The sequence below is a fragment of the Typopeltis vanoorti genome, chromosome 7, assembly GCF_054136105.1.
Source record: "Typopeltis vanoorti isolate ZY-2024b chromosome 7, IOZ_Tvanoo_1.0, whole genome shotgun sequence".
NCBI lineage: Eukaryota > Metazoa > Arthropoda > Arachnida > Uropygi > Thelyphonidae > Typopeltis > Typopeltis vanoorti.
This window is the reverse complement of record NC_143555.1, coordinates 15,744,312-15,769,709: the sequence shown is the minus strand read 5'-3', so window position 1 is coordinate 15,769,709 and position 25,398 is coordinate 15,744,312. Positions and strand designations below refer to the sequence as shown.

The following is a 25,398-nucleotide window of genomic DNA, read 5'->3' as shown; positions in this document are numbered from 1 at the left end:
ACACGAGTACCATAAGTTAAAGGATTAGATAATCTGGAAATCATTCTCTAAAGATCAAATGTGGAAGTTTTAAAACTTATTTCAGGTGTCCAGTAAACAGGATGCTAATCTCACATCATGCAATAAAATTTATCTACTACCTAACAGCCAGCTGTCACAAAACATCCATACCCACATTGGGATTCAAACTCACAGCCCGTTTGTTGAAGAATAGATGTGTTAACTACTAAGCCACTGGAGTTGGTAAATGATTTTTGCTGATGATACTAAACTGGGAGGAGAGTACTGAGTAAAGGTGGTGTAGAAACGTATAGGATAATTTAAATAAAATGGCATTGTGGACAAAGTAGTAATGGTAGCTAGTTTAATGCAGCAAAGTGTCAGGTTGAAAAGATTACAAGCTGCATATACTGATGAAACTAGACTGCAAAAAGTTGATTAGACTAGAGATTTATGGATGATGATGGACAGGAGTTGAAATTCAGCAGACATATTTCAAAATTGGACATAACAGCTCATAGAATTACTTGGATATGGAAGAACATGCTTTCTATCACAATTGGTTGTGTGAGAAAGTTACTATCACTCCTTATAAGGCTTTGATATGATCTCATCTAAACTAGTGCATAGATTTGATTACCTGAGTTTCTCAAGTTAAGAAAGTAGTGGGAAGGATTCAGAGGTGAGTGACCAAGTTTTGATTTATAAAATGTGAATGATATGTAAAAAAGAGGGGATGTGATAAAATTATGAGGAGTTACTAAAGGAGCTTTTATAGGATTGATGCAGAAATTTTCTGATCCACGATAAGGAAAGAATAAGGAATGACTCCCTGGAAATTGTATTAAGATGTGGTTAGCAAGAATGTGATTAGATTTTTTGCTTGGAGAATGGTGACTGAATGGAATGTGTCGGTAAAGGTAGTTATGGTTATGGCGAATAAATGAGTTTAAGGGGAGATATAATAGATACTATACGAATAAATGTTAGTGTGGGCCTTCCTCAATCAATCTTCAGACTCCAGCAATACTCATATAATAATAGTAATAAAGAAATGTTCAATCACTATATTTTGAAACCAAGAATTCTTGACAGTCTTGCAAATAAGAAAATCTCTACTTTCACCTTCATTGAAATACCCTCAATATTTGACAGACCTGCTTCTGCTGAGGTAATGTAGTTTCCACATAAGATATGATGGATTCCAAGATGCATGTTTTGTGCCACATCTATTGCAGAGTATATGATTACTTCAGAACTATTTATCATAAATCATATTACTAATATTTATCACCATACAGTGGATACAAAATCAATCAAATTTCAAGTATTTTTAAGGGAACATTTATCATGAGTGCATACCTATACATACACTGTATACAAATTTCTTTACCTTTATTTGGAACTGTTATCATATTCAGCACACTCACAGTAACATTTCTCACTCACAAAATTTTTCAGAGCTGAACTGCCAGGCTATTTCATTGCTTTAGCTGCCTGCTTATATTTCAAACTATTTTCTTTTTATCATACATTCAACTAACTTTTAAATACTTCACAATTCTCAATGCACACAAATATACAATCAAATTTATAACAAAATTGCCTTGAACTTAATTTAATGATAATCTAAAAGCAAATCCCAAACAAATCATGCAGACAAGTTTTCTCTACTCTGCCACACTTTTCAGATTATGTGGGAGGAAAGAAAGACAAAAACTGTGATATTTTAATATGATTAAAAAAATTTCACATTGTTGGTAAGACATTAAGTAGTCAGAAAAAGATTTATTTATGGATGCCCACTTAATTTTGCATCAAGTTATGGTTCCTTGTGAAATTTAAAATTAACAAGGAACCTTTATTTAGTATAAAAATCTTACTTTAATACCTGACTTAACTGTATCAGAAAATAAAAGACAAGTGCTCGTCATTGATAAAGCAAGTTCTGTTTTATTTGTGATAGTGATTATACTGCTCATAATACATTTTCTTTCTTAATCTTTTTCCTCTTTTACCTTTACGGTGTCGAGGGTTTCTGTTCCTTATAACCACAACTGTTATACCAGAATAAGGTGGTTAGCTCTATAACCTCCTGGTGTATCCTATGTCTGTAGAACTGTTGAATTCTCAAGACCAGTTTGCCTGCTTGCAGGATGAAAAACCCCAGATAAACTGGGGAGAAAAACCCTGCAAGTCCATGCCCAAGACCGGTTAATTTGGCTATGTCTGAGAAAGATCCTAAGCTCCTCATGTCACCGACGGGAATCAAACCCAGGACACTCCTTTCCCAGGCATATGGTTGCGAAGCACATAGCCACTCGGCTAGCCACACACTTACATTTTCAAAAAGAAAAATGAAATGAGAAATATGTGGAGTGATATTAGACATTTAGTGGAAACAGATGAAATTGTGCAAAATAATAGAAAGAAAAAAGGGTAAAAGAGGTGACAAATGATTCTAGAATAGCACTGCATGGATCTCCCATTTGTTAGAAGATTGCTTAATGAGAGACTCCATAAGGTCTGCTATCCAGAGGAGAGAATGAGCAAGATAATTTTTGCTTTGGACATGAGGAAGAAGTTGGATATCAGGTTATTGAGGAAAGTGAAAGATAACAGTATAGTGGGAAGGGTTGTCAGTATGTTGCTGAAGTATGGCAATGATAAGTTGAGACAGAGAGCCAGAATCAAAAGTATGCTGGCAGAGCTGTGTTTGAGGGAAGAATGAAATTATAATTTAAATGGCTTTGGAGAACTGAAAAAACTTGCTGGATGGAAGTCAATTGTGTGATGCAAGCAAGAGATCAGAAGTAAAAGGTGAAGTGAAAGATCAGAAGAGTGGTATTGAAATGACTGGAGTGCTTGACAATGGAAACAAAGTAGTAGTGTGAGCGATGAAGAGAGAATGGGAATGCAAGAGGAACAGGAAAAAAAGGGAAGCCAAGGTGGACAGGGAGACATGGCATAGGGAGAGCGCATGTTGAAAGTAGTAGTGAATGTATGTATGGTGATGATCAGCATAGAAATGAAATAGATTGGGATGCGAGTAGGTTAATTGAGACTAAGTGGATATATGTCATAAGCAGTAATAAAGGTGATTGGTCAAAGGCAGATGTGGTGGGAAATTCATGACAAACAAGTGACTTGGATATAGACCCAAAAGTGAACTGCTGTGTTTATTTACAAATGCCAGAAGTATCAGTAATAAGGGAGATAATTGTTATACTGATCAAGTTTATTTGCCCCAAAATCATGGGAAATAAGTAAAATGTGGTTGAATGAAGATGATATCCTAATGGGAAAAGAAACAGAATGGTACAGAATTTTTTGTGAAGATAGAAAGGACAAGGGGGAGTGGGAGTGTTGCTGATGATAATAGGGGAAATATGTCCACATAAGGTAGATGTGAAAGAGGGCAAATCGGGGCAATGGTTTTGAGGCTGTGAGGTGGAGGTTGACAGGAAGAGATATTTAGTTGGATGTTGCTATAGACCAGGGAATGTGGAAGGTGGTGATAAAGAAATATATAAGCAATTTGGGTTAATGAACAAGGGAAGTGTGATTATGGGCAATTTTAATTATGGCAGCATAGATTGAAATGAAGAGATAGCATTTTGGAATAAGGATAATGAATTTCTTGAGAGACCTTAGGCAGCATGTAAAGGAGGGCACGTGAGGATTGAGAGTTTTAGATCTGATCATTTCATCAGGTGATGTGAGTGGAATTTCAGTGAGTGGTTATCTCCAGTTTGTGAGAGTGATCATGACGTGATCACCTGGGCTGTGGCTAGCTATATGCAGACTTCTGTGAGGAAAGGTTATGTGTGGAAGTTAATGCTGGTGATTATGACAAGCTTAGGAGACAGCTTGGAGCTATAGCATGGAATGAGAAATTGAGTAGTAAGGAAATAAATGCTGCTTGGGAACTGACAAAGAAATACATAACAGCATCAATGTGTGAATATATTCTGAAGGTCAAAAGACTGAATAAGGTAGGTGTAAAATGGATGAATGAGTGAATTAATCCTAAAATCTAGAAGAAGAAGAAGAAGAAGAAGGCACTTTGGAGGCATCGAAAGGTGAATAATGGTAATAATCAGTTGCATGAAGATTATAAAGAGCATGCCAGGAGTGACTTAGTGGGTAAGGACAACAAAAGTGCAGTACAACTAGAAATTAGCAAATCAGACCAAGAATAATCCTCATGAGTTTTTTCGATATTTGGCAACTATAAAGAAGAATGATTATGCTAAGATCATAATAATGGATGAAAGTGGGAGATTGGTGACTATTGCAGAGGACATAGAGGAAGGCAAAATTGCCCCACTTCACAAAGGTAGCGATAAGGCTTAAGGCAACAAAGTGTATTTGGAGTTGTAGTTAAGTATTAGGGAGGTTGTTGAGAGAGAGAGAGGATACAAAAGTAGGTTGATAACAATGGTATTATTTGTGCTCGTCAGCATGGGTTCATTAAAGGGAGGTCATGTTTTACAAACTTGCTTATGCACATCACAGAGTGATGAATACTGGACAAGGGAGACGCATATACAGTGGTATACTTAGGTTTTGCAAATCCTTTTCATAGATTGCCACACCATAAATTGGTCACTGAAACAAGCAGATGGGAATTGGATGATAGACACTAGTGAGCTGGATAGGTATCAGCAAGTTGTGTATGGGGAGGGGAGGCACTATTTCAAAAAAGGAACATCCCTAGTCATGTGCTACAGGGGTCAGTTTTGGGACCATTGTTATTTAATTTGTATATTAATGATATTGGTTTAACTGGTGATATAACTGTTTGCAGATGATGCATAACTTGGGAGAGTAATGAGGAAAAAAAAACAGATGTGGCCTTACAGGAGGAATTCAATAGATTGTATGAGTGGGAAACAGTGTGGAACTGTTATTTCAATATTGCATAATGTAAGTTTCTGAAATTTGATAGGCAACAATGGAATGCAAAGTATATACTTGGCAGGAAAATTTTGGAGGAAAAGTTGAAGAGGTAAGAGATCTTGGAGTGGTGGCAGACAAGGATCTGAAGTCAGAGGTCATATTGCACAGTTTTGTGAAGACATCACATCAGATTATGGCAATGATGCTGAAGGCCTTAACTTGTAGAAATAAAGAGACTCCGGTTGCATTGTGTAAGGCTTCGATCCGGCCTTCTATGATTAATGTGTATTGATTTCGTCCCCTGGTTTTTTATGGTGATTAGGATATATTGGAAAGGGTCCAGAGAAGACTGACTAAGGTCATAACTGGTCTTTGGGATGTGGGATATGAAGACATATTGGGGAATGCAGTTTGTAAAGCCTTGTGAATAGGAGGAAGAAAAGGGGATATGATTGAGACATTTAAGTTGGTAAAGCATTGTTACATGGTTAATGTGGAAGAAATTTTTCATAGAATGGGTAGAATAAGGGGATATCTTTAGAAACTGTATAAGGAGGGTATGAGCAGGGGCATAAGGAGTACGTTCTTTGCACGAAAAGTGGTTGATCAGTGGAATGCATTGCCTGACATTGTGGTGAATGCAGATTATTATTATTAACGCCAGACCTCTATGGAAGCAAAAGACTCATTGCAGGAGGCAAACATTGTTACACACAAAAGCCATCAAACCATGCTTTAAATTCATTCAATGTATCTGCATTCACCAGTGTCAGAGCAATGCATTTCATTGACCAACTACTCTCCATGCAAATGTCTCTACTCACACACTCTTTATACAGCTTCCAGGCATGTCCCCATGTTCTATCCCTTTTATATTCCAATTTAATATTTCAGTCATATCCTCTCTTTTTCTCCTATTCACAAGGCTTTGCAAACTGCATTCCCTCAATCTGTCCTCATATCCTACATCCCAAAGGCCAGTTACAACATAGTCAGTCTTCTCTGTACCCTTTCTAATGTATCCTCATCACCATGAAAACCAAGGGACCAAATCTGTGCACAATATGCAGGGGGGTATTCAGTTGTTTGCAGATGATGCGAAGCTGGGAAGGATTATTAGTAATAGTGCAGATGTGGTAGCCCTGCAAGAGGATTTAAATAAGCTAGATAGATGGGCAAATGAATGGGGGTGACGATTTAATGCAGCAAAATGTAAGGTCTTGAGGTTTGGGAAACATCGATGGGATGCTGCATACTCTATGGGAGGAGTTATACTGGAGGAAGTAGGGGAGACAAGAGATCTGGGGTTGATGATTGATAGAAACCTGAAGTTTAGGGGACATATTGCAAAGGTGGTGAAGGTAACACAGAGGATTGCTGCTATTATGAGAAGGACACTGACCTGCAGAGATAAGAGGGTTATCATTCCGTTGTATAAGTCTCTGATCAGACCACACTTGGACTATTGTTCTCAGATTTGGTCCCCAGGATTTGAAGGGGATAAATTAACTGTGGAAAGGATACAAAGACGGATGACAAAGATGGTTTCAGGACTGTACAAGGATAGTTATGAGGATCTGCTGAGAGAATGTGGACTGCAGAGTTTGGTGGATAGAAGAAGGAGAGGTGATATGATTGAGACTTTTAAACTGTTGAGAGGTGGTTACAGGGTTGACACTGGGGAGTTCTTTCGCTTGGTTGATCAGCGGGAAGGAGTGATGACAAGAGGCCATCCCTGGAAGTTACGAAAGGAAACTGTGAGCAAGAGGGTAAGGAGTGGTTTCTTTGTGTGGAGGGTGGTTGAGCCGTGGAATGCATTGCCTGATGGAGTGGTGAGCGCGAGAACGGTCAGTGAGTTTAAAGAGTGGTGTGATAAACTTTGTGTTTCTCGGGGGGGGACCTCCCCTCGATGAGTCTTTTGACTCCTTGGAGGCCTGAATAATAATAATAATAATAATCCATACAAGGCCTAACCATGGCCTTATACAAGGGAACCAGAACCTCTTTATTTCTACAAGTTAAGGTCCTCCGCATGATTACCATAATGTGATTTGATGTCTTCACAACTTGTGCAATGTGACCTCTGAACTTCAGATCCTTGTCCATGACCACTACAAGGTCTCTTACCTCCTTAACTTCCTTTACGCCAATCTACCACTTTGCATCCCATTGTTGCCTACCAAATTTCAGAACCTTACATTTGGCAACATTGAATTCACAGTTTCATACCGTTACCCACTCATACAACTATTCAAGTCCTCCTGTAAGGCCACAACATCTGCTTTTTTCTTCATCACGCTCCCAAGTTTTGAATCATCTGCAAACATTTGTAGAAAGCAAGGGAAGCCCAGGTGGACAGGGATACATGACATAGGGAGAGTGCATGTTGAAAGTAGTAGTGAATGTGTGTATGATGATGATCAGCATAGAAATGGAATAGATGGTCCCAAAAACTGATTCTTGCAACTTGCCACTAGTGACTTTCCTCTTTCAAGTTAGTGCTTCCAATAAAAATTGTTGATACCTGTCTGATAGACTTTCACCTATCCAACTCACTAGTCTATCATCCAATCCCATCCGCTTCAGTTAAGTGACCAACTTGCAGTGTGGCAATCTATCAAGTCTTTGCAAAATCTGAGTATGCTAATGTATGTGCATTTCACTTGTCTACTACATTTACCAGCTTGTTATAGTACATAAGCAAGTTTGTAAAACATGACCTACCTTTAACAAACCCATGTTGACAGCACAAAAATATCACTGTTATCAACCCATTTTTGTTTTCTCTCTCTCACTAATCTCTTCAATACCTTAACTACAACTACTGATACATAGATTGGCCTATAATTTGTTGCCTTAGCTTTGTCACCAACTTTGTGACCAATTTGTCACCAATTTTGCCTTCCTTTGAAATTTGTGCTGTTGCAGGACTCTTGTTAAGCAGATAGACCAAGGCTGATTCTAACTCCTTGCAACATTCCCTTAAGGCACGTGGTGATATGTCATCAAGTCATATTGCCTTATTGATGTCTAGCTTATTTAACTCCTAATATATTTCTTGCTCTAAAGAAATGCCAGTAATCACATTACACGTTTATGCATGCATGATAATGAATAAGAACAATAAGTCCTCTCTGTCACACAAACGTGTAACCTTAGCTACTAGTTGGTTTACAACGTTTTTTATGTTCCTTTCAATTTGCATTTACTAGTTTTTATGTCTCCGTAAATGCCCTGAAAAAGCCAGACAGTTTGCTGGTGAAACTGGTAGGCTCTAATATAAGTTTGTTTTGTAAATGGTCAGTAATAAATAAGTTTGTATTTTAATTATAAAACAACCAGATATGTTTAGTTTAAATATTTCTTGCTCGTTCACCATTAAGTCTTCTCTCATTCTCTACACTTGAGCTTCTAATTTCACACTGAAGATGAAACGTCCTAATGAACGGCTGACAGAACACCTAGACTATATCCTCTACAGCAATTACCAATCTACCACTTTCATCCATTAACAACATTTTATCATAATCGTGCCTCCTTCTACTTGATACATTGAAAAAGATGCATTGCATGAGTTTAAAACACAGTTTAATGGGCCTTGTATGTAACAATGTTTGCCTTCTGTGATGAGTCTTTTGACTGTATGGAAGTGTGTGGTGTTAATAATAATAATGATGATGATTTCTCTGTGCACGCTTTTCTGGGTTCAGAAGTAAGGATGTTTTAGCCTACTGACCCAAAACATATAGTTATGTTTGCCATAGTGAATCTATTTTTTTAGATGGGTATTCTATTAAATTTAAAAGAATCGCCCATTGCTTGCTCTGATTTAACAGCACTCAATCAGATTTTCATTTTTGTAAATACATCACTATCATAACAACAGATGTTTGGCTATCATCTATATTCTTATTCTCTCCTTCACAGCTGTCAGCTTCAGTCCTGTTGAGAATGGTCGTAAAGGTCCTGGTCCCACTACAAGCAGAATTTCAGTGACACCTGATATTGAAAATTTTGCTGAATTCAAAGATGAAGATGATGCTGAAGCTTTATTGGAACAGAATAAAAGTAAGTTTTCCCAGTTTTTACATAAGCTTAAATTGATTTTAAAATCTTTTAGTCTTCTAGGATATATATATATATATATATATAGGAACACCAAGATAAGGTAAAATAAAAACTTTAATTAAAACACAACTAGTTTTGTCTGAAGGCCAACTTCTTCAGGTGTACAAATTATCACAAACTGGAAAATAGCAAGATAAAACATAATAATAACTTTAATATTAAATAATAATAACCTGTTCTGTGCTCATTGAACTTGTCAGAATATTGTCTACATCCTCTTACAGCTCTTAGTTTATATCAACAACACTATATATTTTGTCTTGTTGGCTTTTATCTCACACCAAATAGTTTTAATTGCATTGCATCGCTCAATCTTACCTACCTACTAAACTTTGATTCTTGCAATGGACTTCTCATAAAAAAGGTTAGGAATAACAACAGTTAAATTTGAACTGGCGTCTGCATGGCAGGTCTAGCATGAGGCGTTAGTGAGTGGGAAATATCTCGAGAACACCAGAACTGAATTACTGCACTCTGTGAGTCAGGTAAGCTATAGTTTAAATTGCTGTTCATGTGTGAGGGGTCCAGAGCTATTTCTTTTGATTCTAAGATGTGCCTTTCTAGTTCGTCAACTCACTTATGGATATTAGTAGTAAGATTCCAGTCTATCTGGTATTGACGCTCTTCTAAATTAGAGTTTGCAGAGTAAAGAACATGACTGGAGAGGGCGCTTGCACGTGTTCTGTTGTAACAGATATCACGTTGATGCTCTTCGAGACGTAGTGAGACCAAACACGTGAAAGAGCCCTCTCAAGTCATGTTCTTTTTTCTGCAAACTCTAATTTAGAAGAGCATCAATACCAGATAGACTGGAATCTTACTACTAATATCCATAAATGTGCTGACGAACTAGAAAGGCACATCTTAGAATCAAAGGAAGTCGGCCTTCTGATGAAACTAGTTGTGTTTTAATTAAAGTTCACTTCATTTTACCTTATCTCGGTGTTCCGAGTCAGTAAAATTATGATTTAAAAAAAATAATAATAAAATAAAATAAAATATATATATATATATATATATTTTTTTTTTTTTTTATTGAGAAAGTACTCTTTTATTTTAATAATATCATTATTAGTACTATTTCACACAACAAAAAAAGCTGACACAATGAAAAAGGAAAAATTGGTCCTTGTTGGAGATCTAAACAAAAGAATAGAAATGATTATCAGACATAAGAAATGTTTTGGGAAAATTTGGAGAAAAAGAGCAAAGCTAATAATAATGGTAGGTCACTGAAGAAAGCATATCAAAAGTTACTGCCAAGTAAGTTAACTTGTGCTCTTAGGGAATACAGAGAAAAATGTAAGAAAGCAAAGCATTGTGTAAAATTAGCTAAACAAAAGTCATGAGAACACTTTGGTAAGAACGTTGAAAATAAATATGAGGAAGTTGGGAAAATATTCTGGAGGCTATTGAAAAAAAGGCTCAGAAATGGAGGTAAGAGTACTGTAAAAGGAATTAGAGATGATAAAGGGGGACATGAAAACTGATGATAAAAACATTCTTGATGTATGGAGTAATTACTTTGAAAGATTGCTAAATGAAACAAGCGGTGACAGCATGGTGGTAGAAAACACTCAACAGGAATGCCATCTGGAATATATGAGGGTACATATCAGAGTCCTGATATGTACCCTTAAGGGATGAATTATTCTCTTTACCCTGGGTATAGTTCACTTCTTCCCTCAAACACTTGAACTTTTTCCATTTACCACAACATTCTTTCCTTACCATTTCATATTGTCATGCTTGCTCCAATCTGCCTTCTGAGTTTGCCATGATCACTAGCTTTCTAAATTCACATATACCTCTTCTTAATTGAAAATTCCTTATGCTTGGCCATCTCTTTAATCAAGACAACATGATCACTCTCCATAGTCGGATGCGAAGTGGTTGTTTTGTTGGTTATGGACAAATTCTCTGATGCTCTCACCAGTACTCTCAGATTCCAGATCCTCACATACTGTTTTAGGTAATTCTCTTATCTACATAAATTCCTTTATTTCTTCTCATGTGCCCCTTTCTTTTTCCAGTCTGTGTCCCATAATAATAACCTGTTCTGTGCTCATTGAACTTGTCAGAATATTGTCTACATCCTTTTACAGCTCTTGGTTTATATCAACAACACTATATATTTTGTCTTGTTGGCTTTTATCTCACACCAAATAGTTTTAATTGCATTGCATCGCTCAATCTTACCTACCTACTAAACTTTGATTCTTGCAATTTCACATTCATGTGCTATTATTAGCAATATCCTTACCTTCATCCTATTCTCTTTATCTTCTCTGAAAGTACAATATCCTTTACATTTTATTCCTGTGATAATATCTTCCTCTGTGAACAAAGTCTCTTTGATGCCAGTAACTTTTAGCCAAGCAGAAGTAAACGGTGCAAAAACCTTCTCACCCTGGTTTCTGATGCTTCTGGCATTATTATACATGCACTACAATATTCCCTTTTATTCACAGATAACCTTGCATCTTTAATAAATGTTGCATTCAGATTTGAGACTGGAGAAATTATATTTGCCATTCTTTGAATATTTCTATTTTCATACTCACTCACGCACCTGAAGGATGCCTGCACACATGCTGACTTACAAGTATATCCTCTCTAACCATCTTAATTTCCCCATTTTTGCACTTCCATTTGTTGCTCACTGAAGAATACTTTCTTCAAACACCATATCCATTCGACTGCAATTCATCAGTCATATACAAGTCCTTTCATCCATCAAATTCACTCAATACCTCTAAAAACTGCTGCACATCATTTCTTCTACACAATCTGTTCATTGATTCATGCAATTCTTCTTCTTTCTCAATTCACTCCTATCATACTGCCATAGTATCCTGTACTCTCCTCCTCCTCCACTTGAGGATTTATATATATATATCAGGAAATGGAGTATGAGGTACAACTTACCTAGTTACAACTCTGTGTTCTTCTCTGATGCAAGATGATATGAAATAAATTTCATTAGCACATGCACCATAATGCAAAAATGTAGAATTGTTTAAGTGGAATGGTTTGGTCTGTTCTGCTCTGTTCTTGTTCCACTTGCCACTTAATTTGCATATTAATTACTGGTATAAAAATATTACAATATAATGATCTTTATGCATTAAGAAAACAACTCTGTTTTCTTCTCTGATGCAAGATGATATGAAATAATTTTCATTAGCCCATGCACCATAATGCAAAAATGTAGAATTGTTTAAGTGGAATGGTTTGGTCTGTTCTGCTCTGTTCTTGTTCCACTTGCCACTTAATTTGCATATTAATTACTGGTATAAAAATCTTACAATATAATGATCTTTATGCATTAAGTTATTTCTTCATATATGCATATATAGCATATACAGTTTCAAGTGAACTGCATATATGTAACATGTTTTTTGCTTTATAATTTTCAGTTGGAAATGCCAACATGGATATGGCCCCATTGAGGCCTACCTCTTCACAAGAGCTTGAATGGGATCCTGCTGCAGATAATACTGATCTTGTTACAGTAAGTGTGATTTTGTATTGATTATCAGTATCATTTTTGGTCTCCATAATGTCATGACTTATAAGAGGAAATTTTCATTGGTGATCAGAATAACTCTCATGCTGCTTTAAACATTCATTATTAATGTATTAACTAAATGAATTCATGAAATTGTGAGATTCCTTACTCGCAATAGCAGCATTTAACTTACAAAGATAACTTCATTCTCCAGCTACTTGTCACATGAAATATCTCACATACCTCTGTCTCTTAAGATAATTTTTTTATATATAAATGAATCAGCTGTTATTGTTTTTTCAAGCTTTGTACTTCCTCCTTACTCTCTCCCAGAGGCAATACAAGTGGTACCACCTTAGTTATTCATTCTTCAGTAATCTCCAGTGTTTTGTTACTGGTCAGAAATTCAGGCTGCCAAATTTTTGCATATAGTTTTCTATGGACAATGTTTTCAAGAGTAGTACAAAGGGTGTATGGGAATGGAATTTATGCATTTGTTGGGAGATGATTACCCAAAGCAGCACATGGTAGAGAGGACCTGGGATTTGTAGTGCTGGATCTTAATCCAGTGGTTGATAAGGACATCTGCTGGCAATAGCATTAGTAGATTCATTTGCTTTCCTCCTGGGGCACAGGTTAATCATGCCGTTTTGACTTGGTAGGTGATCATGTGTAAGTAGTTTTCAGTTATGAAGGGGAGAGAGTTATATGTTAAATTATATAGTGGATGATTATGATAAATTTAAAAAGCAGCATGAGGCTGCTAGGAAATAGCAGTATATGGGGAAATCATTAAAAGAATAATTAATCTGGAGCTACCAAAATTAAAATATATGGAATATAAAATAGAAATGTGATGAAACAGCTCATAAGTAGTACAGAGAATGGACAAGAAGGATGACCAAGCAAGCCAAAGCAAATCTCAAATGACTTATAGTGAGTAAATAGAAGAATGATTATGCAAACGTGTGTACCTCCCACTATGTCTCTGATTCCATGGAGGTCAGATGTTAATAATAATAATATAGAGGTACTCAGAATATTCAATGAATATCTTCATATCAATACAGTAGACTAGTTTCTCTGCTTTTACTACCTAATTCGTTCCTGGAAGCTATCAGTAAGTGAGCCATTATAAATTGAACTGAACCCTAATTTACCTTAGGCTCAGTATCCTGAAATAGATTTTATTAAATAGTGAAATGATAAAGAAATACATTTGAGTAAATTAAAGATACCAAGAAATTATATACTTGGTTTAATCCAAGTGAGCAAACAAGTGTAGGCCTGAACTATTTTCAGGACTGGGGCAACTCGTATAAAGAAGCTTATGACTTCACATCATATGCCTTAATATCCCATAATGCAAAGCACATCTCCTTGCGGACATGTATAATGCTATGCATTATGGGAAGATGCACTATCCAGACCAGTTTCAACCTTTATTGACTGTTTAAGTACAGGTCATCCCCCAAAACTCATGCAGCTCCCCAGATAAACGAACAATAAGCAACCCGAAGGACCAAAAACTGCATTGCGCTCCTCCATAACAGGCTCACCTTGTCACCGAGAAGAACTCTCAGTGTTGGCTCTACCCCATAGCAGGCTCACCCCACCACCAAACAGAGCCACTCATATTTCATCTGAGCAGTAACAGCAACAGCTGTGCCTCAGTTAGCTTCATGGGCTACAGCATTGCCATTCATTCCCCCCCCCTCCCCCACCCATCCACACACACACACCTGGGTAGCAGCAACAGCCATGCCTCAGTAAACTTCATTGGCTACAGCATTGCTATACACCACCCAGGCATCCAACTGGTTTTGACGTAGAGGTCTCATCAGTGTGAGCCAGACCCAGAAGTGATACTAAGGTTGAAATAATGCAGAAGTCATATTTTCATATATGAGTAGCCAAAAGGTGTCACACCTTATTATTAAACTACTCTGGATTAGAGAAAGATGTTGGAAGTTTTTCCACTTGGTTATACTAAATTAAAGATACAAAGATGTAAGCAAACAAGTTTACACCTGAGTTTCCCCAGTCCTGAAAATAGTTCAGGCGCGAACTTTTTTGCTTTCACTTGGATGAAGGATTAAACCAAGAGTTTATAATTTCTTGGTGTCTTTAACTTATAGTATAACCAATGGAAAAAAACATCTGAAAGTCAGGTACGTTATGTAAAAAAGTGATCTGAGTTTTTTATTGTATACAAATAAGTGGTTCTGTCAGTAGTATATGCAAATGAGTCATGGCATAAAAGCAGGCATTTTGGAATGGTTTTCCATTTAATGTCTGGAATGAGGACTTGACATTTTGTAATATCAAAATTCTTAGATATGGCTGCAAGAGACATCATTTAACCAATGAATTCGGATGAAAAATGATTGTAAGACTAGAGGTCAGGCATAGGTGGTCAGATGGTTACATGTGAATAATTTCATAGTTAACAGACTATGAAACCAATTTCAACAGTCACAAACAGCATTCCAGAGATATAGTGAAGGAAGGCCATGGGCTACAACTTCAGTGGGTGGCCGATATCTCTAATTATATGTTCTGTTTACTGAAACAGGAGTGCTATTGATATATGCTTCCACTGTGCACAGAAGACTTCACGAAAGTGGCCTGTATGTCGGGTGAAAAGTAATTTGTATGTTCCTATCCCCACACCGTAGAAGAGAATGTTTGAAGTAGGCCAAGTTTCATATCATCTGGACCCAAGACCAGTGGGGATCAGTATTGTTTACAGATGATTTTTGATTTGCTTCATAAAGCAATACTAGTCATGCTCTGATCTGGAGAGAATCAGGGTCATGTTGTCATTTCTCTAATATGGAAACTTTTGGTGGAGATAGTGTGATGGTTTTGAGAGGACATCTTGTTTGGTAGATGCACCAACCCTGTATGTGCTTCCAAAAAGAACCATGATTGCTATAATTTATAGAGATGAGATCCTAGACACATGTGGGTGTGATAGGAAGAGGCATTCATTTTACAAGATGATAATGCTTGCCCTTGACAAGCAAAGCTCATGGACCAGTATCTTCAAGAAGAAACTATTGTATGTATGTATGAACTGGCCAGCCAGATCTACTGACCTTTATCCTATTCAGCATGTCTTGGGATAAATACTCTAGGTAGATGTATTGCTGCTCTCCACCCCCCCCCCCCCCCAAAAAAAAACACCACGAGCCACATAAGAGAACGTGGCTATTATTACAACTGAGCTCTTGGATGCTATTATAGACAGCATGAAACATTATTGTGAGTGTTAAATTGTTGTGAAGGATGACCACAATCCTTATTGAAGTACTTTGACAGTCTCATTCATTTTAACCTCATGTTTTGACCGTTACTGAATTAAACTATTTATTTATAATTTTTGTGGGTATTTCTTTCGCATCTCATGTCATACTGCTTTTCATCATATAAAAATTCATCTCACAGTTTTTGAGATATTGTGATTTTTTTCTTTGTGAGGGAGGAGTTGGAAGTCCGGGATATCATTAGTGCATGGGAAATATGAAAGAATATTTGTTACCAGCAATGGTAAGTTGTATACCACGAGTGAACAAGAGGACACAATTTGGAGTAAAGTGGATGACAAACAATATTAAACAGGAATTGCATGCGAAAAAGAGACTATGGAAGAGATATAAGGAGACAGGTGAAGAGAAGATGCATGAAGAGTATAAGACACAGGCCAGAAGACTGACTAGTATGGTAAGGAAGACGAAACTGGAATATGAGATGAGATTGGCCTAAGATCCAAAGACAATCCTAGGGAATTTTTTAGCTATGTCGCTAGTAGGAGGAGAAATGACTGGAAGAATGATATTGTGGGATAAAAATGGGAATAGAGTGACTGATGCAGAAGACATAGTGGAATTGTTCAAACAATTTATTGGAGTATTTCATCCTAGAGGAGTCAGTTTTAATGCTAGAGGGATTGGGCAGGTTCGAGGTTTAGAGGTACAGGAGGAGAGTATGTTTCAAATACCGAGTACTCTGGATGTCAGTAAAGCTGTGGGACTGGATGGTATTTCACCACGAGTTTTGAGAGAATGTGCTAGGGAACTGACAGCGCCTTTGACCTGGCTTTTCAATGAAAGTCTCGCTGCAGGAAAGGTGTGGAATGGAAGGAAGGCAAGATAGTGCCACTGCATAAGGGTGGTAGCAGACTGGAAGTGTTTAATTATAGGCCAGTTTGTGTGTCATCAGTAGTTAGTAAGATCTTGGAGAAAGTAGTGAAGGACCATATACAGCATTGGGCAGATGAGGGGTAATGTTATCTGTGAGAGTCAACATGGATTTGTGAAGGGGTGCTCTTGTTTTAGCAATATGCTAGCCTTTTATGATAAAGTTACAAGAGCATTAGATGAGGGAAAGGCATATACTGCCATTTTCTTAGACTTAGCGAAGGCATTTGACAGGGTGCCACATGATAAGCTGATATTTATGTTGCAGCACATGGGTCTGGATGTCAGATTGGTTAACTGGATTCAGGATTGGCTGTCCGATAAGTATCAGAGAGTTGTGTATAGTGGGGCAGTTTCAAGGAGGCAGAGAGTTACAAGTGGGGTCCCACAGGGCTCAGTACTCTGGGACTATACTGTTTAACCTTTATATCAATGACATTGTCAGTGGATTGCAAGGGGATATTCAGTTGTTTGCGGATGATGTGAAGCTGGGAAGGATTATTAGTAATAGTGTAGATGCGGCAGCCCTGCAAGAGGATTTGAATAAGCTAGATAGATGGGCAAATGAATGGGGGTGACGATTTAATGCAGCAAAATGTAAGGTCTTGAGGTTTTGGAAACATCAATGGGACACTGCATACTCTATGGGAGGAGTTATACTGGAGGAAGTAGGGGAGACAAGCGATCTGGGGTTGATGATAGATAGAAACCTGAAATTTAGGGGACATATTGCAAAGGTGGTGAAGGTAACACAGAGGATCGCTGCAATAATGAGAAGGACACTGACCTTCAGAGATAAAAGAGTTGTCATTCCGTTGTATAAGACCCTGATCAGACCACACTTGGACTATTGTTCTCAGATTTGGTCCCCAGGATTTGAAGGGGATAAATTAACTGTGGAAAGGGTACAAAGGCAGATAACAAAGATGGTTTCAGGACTGTGCAATGATAGTTATAAGGATCGGCTGAGGGAATGTGGACTGCAGAGTTTGGTGGATAGCAGGAGAGGTGATATGATTGAGACTTTTAAACTGCTGAGAGGTAGGTACAGGGTTGACACTGGGGAGTTGTTTCGCTTGGTTGAATATCTGGAAGGAGTGATGACAAGAAGCCATCCCCGGAAGTTATGAAAGGAAACTGTGAGCAAGAGGGTGAGGAGTGGTTTCTTTGCATGGAGGGTGGTTGAACCATGGAATGCATTGCCTGATGGAGTGGTGAGAGCGAGAACGGTCAATGAGTTTAAGGAGTGGTATGATAGACTTTGTGTTTCTTAGGGGGACCTCCCCTCGATGAGCCTTAATAGACTTTGTGTTTCTTAGGAAGGACCTCCCACGATGAGTGTTTTGACTCCATGGAGGCCTGAATAATAACAATAATAATTAATTTATGGAAACCAGTGAAGAATTGATACGAGTCATAAAATAACATATACATCAAACTATGACAAAATTTGTTTATTTTAATTTGATTATAAACAAATACACTGTGCTTTGCTAAAATGTATTATTCTTTCCAACAAGAAGCTTTTTTTAAAGGCATCTCAGTGTACAGAGAAGATGCTAGAGGAGAAGTAATAGTGAAGTAAAAGTATTGTATAGTGAGTGTACAGTGCATTTCACAATACATATGGTGAGTTGATGGAAATCAACTAATAATAATGATTTTTCATTTTTTTTCCTTTTTTATATTTTTATAAATGGCTTACTTTTCATTATTCTTCTTTTGAAGAATCTATTAATGTTTGGTATTACCATTCTTTTATATCAGCTAATCCAGTAGCTATTTATATCAAGGCTTGAAAATTCATTACATTTCAGCATATCTAGTAATATCAGAATTTTGGCAATTAGCTATATATATATTTTTTTTTCAGAACTACTGTACTGAAGAGTATAGTGCTTTCACTTACAGGTGATAAGGATGCTTTTCTCCATCATTAAATTTATTACATAACAAATTGCATCACAGAAGTTCACAGCCTAATTTTGGATATAGTATTACTTGGTATCGATAACATTTATTTAATAAATGACAAATGTGATTTAGGTTTTGAGAACAACTTTTCAGGACATGATCCTCATCCTACTTTTATTATCATTATTATTCAGGCCATGTTGCCATTAGACTCATCGTGGGAGGCCCAACTTAAAAAAAAAAAAGCCACTACTCCTCACCATCTTACTCACCACTTCTATTCATAACTTCCAGGGATTGTTCCTTGTCTATGCTCCTTACTTTTGATCCACCATATGAAAGAACTCCCCAGTTAAAACCCTGTAACTACCCCTCATCAGTTTAAATGTCTCAACCATATCACTCTCCTACATGTCTAGTGCACTCAAATGCACTAACCAGCTGTTTGGCAGATATCAAAATGTTCTGTATTTCAAAGCCATGTGTACTGCACTTCAGTGCTGTTTTAATGGGCTGATGTTTTTCATTATTGAATGTAAATGTTTGGGAGATTTTTCCCCCCCTATTTTAGCCTTCCAAAGAAGAATATATCTCTGGAATGTGCAAAGTTGGGATAGTTAAAACAGGGATGTAGGTTCAGTTTGTCTGAATGCAAAGTTTTGCACTTGAGAATTCAGATTCAGGCTGAATACTATATTGGTGGAGTTGTATTGCAATAAGTGGTAACTAATAGGGACTTGAAATCAGTGGCGGCTGGTAAAAATTTTAAGTGGGGGTGCTGCATATACAAAAAAAAAAAAAAAACTTTTTTTTCTTAATCAGTAACGAATTTATTAATAAATAAATTTACATATTAAAAATTGCTCTATTAAAAATATTTCATTCTCACCACGAACAAACACCAATAATAAAAGTTTCGTATCAGTAGCAATGACAAGTGCAAACAAATATCGGCATTAGATCGCAGGACATTTGTTTCGTGTAACGATAATTGAAAAAATATAATTCTTTTCATATTTTCAACAGTGACACTCATCATAATTCAGCCTTGTATCTATAATAAATAAATAATTATATGTTATTTTAACAAAATAAAATAAGATTGACAAAAAATAGTTCACCACGCACCAATAATAAACGTTTCATATCTCACAGAAATAATGTGTGTAAGCATACTAAAGATACACTGCCGTTTGGACAGTGTCGGAATGACGTAAAGTGCAATGACAAGCTCAAACAAATATCGGCATTAGATCACAGTGCATTTGTTTCATAATCTAAAGCGTTAATCGAACAATTCCAATTATTAACTATTCAATCAATGTCAAAACATAAGCTGTAACCTTTAATTGTATTGCATTTATATAATGTTGTAAGCATTGTTATTATTTATAAACACAAACAAAATTTAAATTTTTCATTTTTTCCTTGGGGGCGCTGCAGTGTTGCAGTGCTTATGTACAGGCCACCACTGATTGAAATTCAGGGAACCCAGTTATCAGGTGGCAAACATGATATTGAAATTCAGGGAACCCAGTTATCAGGTGGCAAACATGATACAGAGAATTCTTCAATGATGAAAAGGATGCCGAAAAACAGAGACAAGATAGTCTTTGTAAAAGGCCTTAATCATACTGCATGTATACTACTGCAAGGTTCCCCAACTTCTTGCTAAAGTGGAGTCCTAAAGCAAGCAAAGTTTTTTTTTGTTGAACCCTCACAACTCAATCTCTAAAATAAGCATGAAAAAAGGAAGAAATCAATAAACACTCACCATTTTACAATTTAGTGCTCCATAAATTAGAAGATTTTATGGAAGATTAGAATCTTCCTTAAAATTTTTTCTTGAATACCTCTTAGATAAATTAGAATTTTTCACAAATGATTACACAGGGTATCTATCGACAGCACTGACAACACAGTAGAATGAATACAAAGCGCGGTAAAGTAAATGGAAAAATCAAAAACCTTAAACTCTGCTCCTAAAATCTCTGGCCAATCTCTTGCCTATAAAATTTTACATATCATGCTTGATGGAGGCAAATGGCAACTACCTGTGTTAAGGTGTCTGCTGACTTAAAAAAAAAACCTGCTTGCAAAAAAATAGCTATAAAACAAACAAATATCATATTCAATTCATTAATTAAAAAATAATAAGTGAATGTTTGTAAACAAGATTTACAGAGCCCTTGAATTTCAGTTGTGGAGCCTGCTTTGGAAAACCCTGCACTACTGAATTGCAGATTTTGTTGTCTAGATTTTAGAGAGATGAAAAAATTCTGGAGATAGGTAACAAAAATAATATAATCAGGAATTTGAAATGAATGGATCTCCTACAACAATTTTTTTAACTCTATTAAGATGAAATCATTTTAAGAAATAATTATCAGTCATTAAATTAGCTATGTGATTTCTTCTGAATTTATAAAATTAACTTCTTCTTCTTCTTCTTCCTAACATGGAATTTAGGCCATGTGGCCTGTTCCGGTCTCATGCCATCTCTTTCTTGGTCTTCCGATTCTTCTTTTTCCACTTATTTTGTATCTGTATAATATTTTTGGTAGTCTGCTGTTGTCCATTCGATTTAAATGTTCTAGCCATTTTTGTTTATACTGTCTTATGTAGTAATTAATTGGTTTTATTTTCAGGGATTGTAAGATTTCTTCATTTGTTTTGTGGTCCCACTTGGTATATCCAGCTGTTTTTCTGAGGAACTTCATTTCTGCTGTTTGAATTCGTTTTTCATCTTTCCTTTTCATGGTCCATGTTTCGCTTCTGTATAGTAGAGTTGGTTTTGACAAGACATTATATAGTCTGATTCTAGTGTGTTTTTGTACCAGGGATGGCTTAAATATATTATTTATTATGCCATTTACTTTGACAAAGTTTGATATTTTAGTGTCTATGTTTTTTTCTTCTTCGTATGATAGATCACATCCCAAGTATCTGAAAGTGTTTACTTGTTCTAGTATTTTATTATCTATCACTATTTTACTTCTTATTGGGTTTTCTCCTTTGAATGCCATTATTTTTGTTTTTTCTTTGGATATTGTCATATTATATTGCTTTGAGATATCATTTAATGATTTTAATGATCTTTGTAAGTCATCTTCTGATCTAGCTAATACTATTTGATCATCTGCAAATAGTAGTGTATCTATCTTCATTTGCAGGGTCATTTGTATACCAAATGGGTTATGCTGTTTCCAGATTGTTAATATTTCATTTATATATATATTGAAAAGCAGAGGTGAGAGGGTACATCTTTGTCGTACTCCTCTTGATATATCTTTCCATTCTGAGGTGTGCTCTAATTTAACTGCTATTTTATTTCCTGTATATATTTCTTGAATAGATTGTAAAAGTTGGTTTGGTATGTTTAAATCGGTTAATATTTTAAACAGTTTTTGTCTACTAATTTTGTCAAAGGCTTTTTCATAATCAATAAACGCCACGTGTGTTTCTTTTTGAAATTCTCTTCTCTTTTCTATTAATAATTTTAAAGTAAAAATTGGATCTATGTAGGATCGGCCTTTTCGGAAACCGTTTTGTTCTTCTGGTAATTCGTTTTCTACAATGCTGCTTAGTTTCTCTTTTAATATTCCTGCATATATTTTATATCCTGTATTCAGCAGGCTAATTCCACTATAATTATTGCAATTGTCTTTATTTCCTTTTTTATAGATTGGGATAACTAGTGCTTTTTTCCAAGAGTTAGGGGTTGTTCCAGACATCCAAACCATATTAAAAAATTTCATAAGTCTTTCATTAAATTTTTCACCTGCATTTTTGTATAGTTCTATATTTAAATTGTCTTCTCCTGGCATTTTCCTATTTTTCATCTTCTTTATTATATTTTTCAGTTCTAACATTGTGATATTTTCTATTAGGTCATTCTTTGCCTTATAAAATTTTAATTCATTGTTCTCATCTGTCCAGAGATTTTGGAAATAGGTCACCCATTTTTCTAAATCTATTGTTTGTATTTTCATCTTTTCTTTTATTTCTTTATTCATGTATTTTATTACTTTATAGGTTTTGGGTTGTGGCTTAAATAAATCCTTTTCTAGTTCTGTTACGAAATTGTTCCATCTTTCTCTATGTTTTTTCCTTACTTCTCGTTTTGCAATTTCACTATTTCTTTTATACTCTATTTCTGCTTCTATTGTTTTGGAGTTTAGCCATTTCTGGTGACTGTCCTTTTTGGTTTTTATTATATTTTCTATTTCTTTGTTCCAGTCTCGTAGTCCTCTTTTTCTAATCCATTTGTGCTTTATTCCTAAGGTTTCTGTTGCTGCTTTTGTGAGAATTTGTTTCAAATTTTCCCATTCATCTTCTATGTCACTTGATTCATGTGTGGTTTCTGTTTTTAAGTTTGTGCATTTTTGATATTGTAGTCTAACTTGAGGATCCTGTAACGAAGAAATTTTGTAGCTTGGCTGGTAAGAATTTTCAATTCTATGTGTTTTTAGCCACTTTGGTTTAAAACGAATTTTTGCTGATACCATATAATGATCAGAGTTTAATTCAAAGCCTCGATATGCTCTTATGTCTAAAATTAACTCCGCTAATTTAAAATTTGTGATAACGTAGTCAATTACTGATTTGTATCCTCTGGCTGACCAAGTATATTTATGTATTTCCTTGTGTTTAAACATTGAATTCATTATTCTCATATAAATGACAAAATCGCGCAATCTGCGACCATTTTGATTACATGTATCTTCGCCAAATTTACCTATGTTTGTTTTGTATTTTTTGTTTCCTATTCTGACATTTAAGTCTCCTGCTAGCAGTAAATAGTCAGTTTTGTTTGTTTTATCTATGGCATTCTGTAATTCTTTATAAAATATATTACTGTCTTCTTCTTTTCCCTCTTCTGGTGCATATGCACCAATTATTGTTATGTGGCCTCTTAATGTCTTGAGTCTAATTTCTATTAGTCTTTCATTCAAATAGTTGTAATATACAATATTGTTCTTTAGGGATTTATGTACCATAATCATTAGACCTGCTTTTGCTCTTTCTTCTTTTTTTACCCCACTGTAGATTTGTATATAGTTGTTTGTTTCTTTTGCGCCTTTTTGTTTTTTCTTTGTTTCTGTTACTATACATATTTTTATGTTAGCTTGGTTTAGTTGTTTATCAAGTTCTTCTTCTTTGTGTGCAATGCTTCTCACATTCCATGTTGCAATCTTCAACATAGATTCATTATAAACAAATTCACAAACATTATAAAATTAACATTTACCTAATATTTTGACTTTACATATTTATACTTTTTTTTTTTTCATTTTCAGACAATGGATGAAATGAATCCAGGAGATTCAGATTCTGAAACTGTTCATAGGGATAGTGATGTAGAACAACTTATTCCTAGTGAAAATGCAACTGCTCCTCTTGCTTCAACTAGTGAAGTGACAATCAGTAGGCTCAGTCAAACATTTTCTTAGTGAGAATTATTTTAAAAACACTGCCTTGGTACACATAGGTACAGGAAGTAGACATCAGATTTAGTGATGATGATGATGATTTAGAAAATATAGTCTGTGGACAACCACTAGTCGGAACATTCATCTACGTTTTCACACACATTTGTCAAGAAGGATTTGCCTTATAGTTATCAATTTATGATAAAATATGTCATTAGCTTTCAAAATGAATTGTAAAAATTATTTTGTGGTTTAAATTATTACAAACATTTTATCTTATCTAAATTAATTTTCTAATTAGCATACAAGCAAATCTGATTTATGAAAAATATAAAACTACAGTTTTATATTTTTTCTGTCTATTAGGGATAGTTCATATATGGCAATTGAATTTGTTAGGAAGTCTAGTGATAACATTATGCAAGAGTTACAAGGAGTCAGAACGAATCAGAAAGTAATCTGCACCTCATGACTAGGTTGCAAAACACTTTTTACCTTGCATTCATTATTGCAAAACAGTGACAAAATCAGAAGCAGAGATATTTCCATTCTCTATTTATGTAGTGTTTTGCTTGGCTTGCAGCATATTTATAACACTTTCATATGAAAAGAAACACAGAGAAAATTATATTTCTGAAATTTACACAAATAGTGGACAATGAAGCATGGATGATGCAGAAGATAAGTGCTATCTTTATTGAGGTTAATATATACATAATGCATAAACACTTAATTGAGACAAATGTCATTATACTGTTAAATATATTCTGATGCAAGATATATTGTATAATACTTTTCTAAGGAACAGATCATTGCATGATTGTTTTAATAAAGTATGTGTTTAATAAACATGTTAAATGTAATGAGAATGAATGATTTAGAAGAAGAGAGAAGGTTAAAGGGATATGACTGAATTGAAGATAATGAAGAAAAAGAGAGTGGATAGGTGAATATGTTATCTAGGTTTGATAATGTGTTGTTGAGAGTAAAAGTGGTGAAGATGAATATCGAATAAGTTGGTTGCAAAGTGACTCATCTGCCATTTTACCAATGAGATTGAATTTGGTGTAAAGAAATTTTGAGAGGATACTTTTGAGTAAGAGATTTATTTGTGAAGACTTAATAAATAAACAAATAAACTGCTGATGGAGAAGGATAATGATGATGCCGAGAAAATCGGTGTTATAGATTTAGAATGCTGTTTTTTTTATTTGTTTATTTTTTTTTTGGAATAGAGAAATGCCAGAATAGATCAAGAGACATAACCACATCTGTATCAAGACTGTGGAATGTTACCTCTGTTGACAGG

The 25,398-nt window shown here is 35.5% G+C and overlaps 1 protein-coding gene across 3 annotated transcripts in view; it reads left to right on the top strand.

Annotated features, from left to right (window-relative positions):
* Positions 1-25,094, top strand: part of LOC150104510 (axotactin-like) — a 145,176-nt gene extending 120,082 nt beyond the window's left edge. For all 3 annotated transcript variants that reach the window (XM_090395685.1, XM_090395686.1, XM_090395687.1), the window contains 3 exons: positions 8,830-8,970; positions 12,450-12,544; positions 23,958-25,094. In XM_090395685.1, coding sequence (XP_090251811.1) covers positions 8,830-8,970; positions 12,450-12,544; positions 23,958-24,110 — 389 coding nt within the window. In that variant the 3' untranslated portion in view covers positions 24,111-25,094. The remainder of the gene's footprint in view (positions 1-8,829; positions 8,971-12,449; positions 12,545-23,957) is intronic.
* The last annotated feature ends 304 nt before the right edge of the window (positions 25,095-25,398 follow it).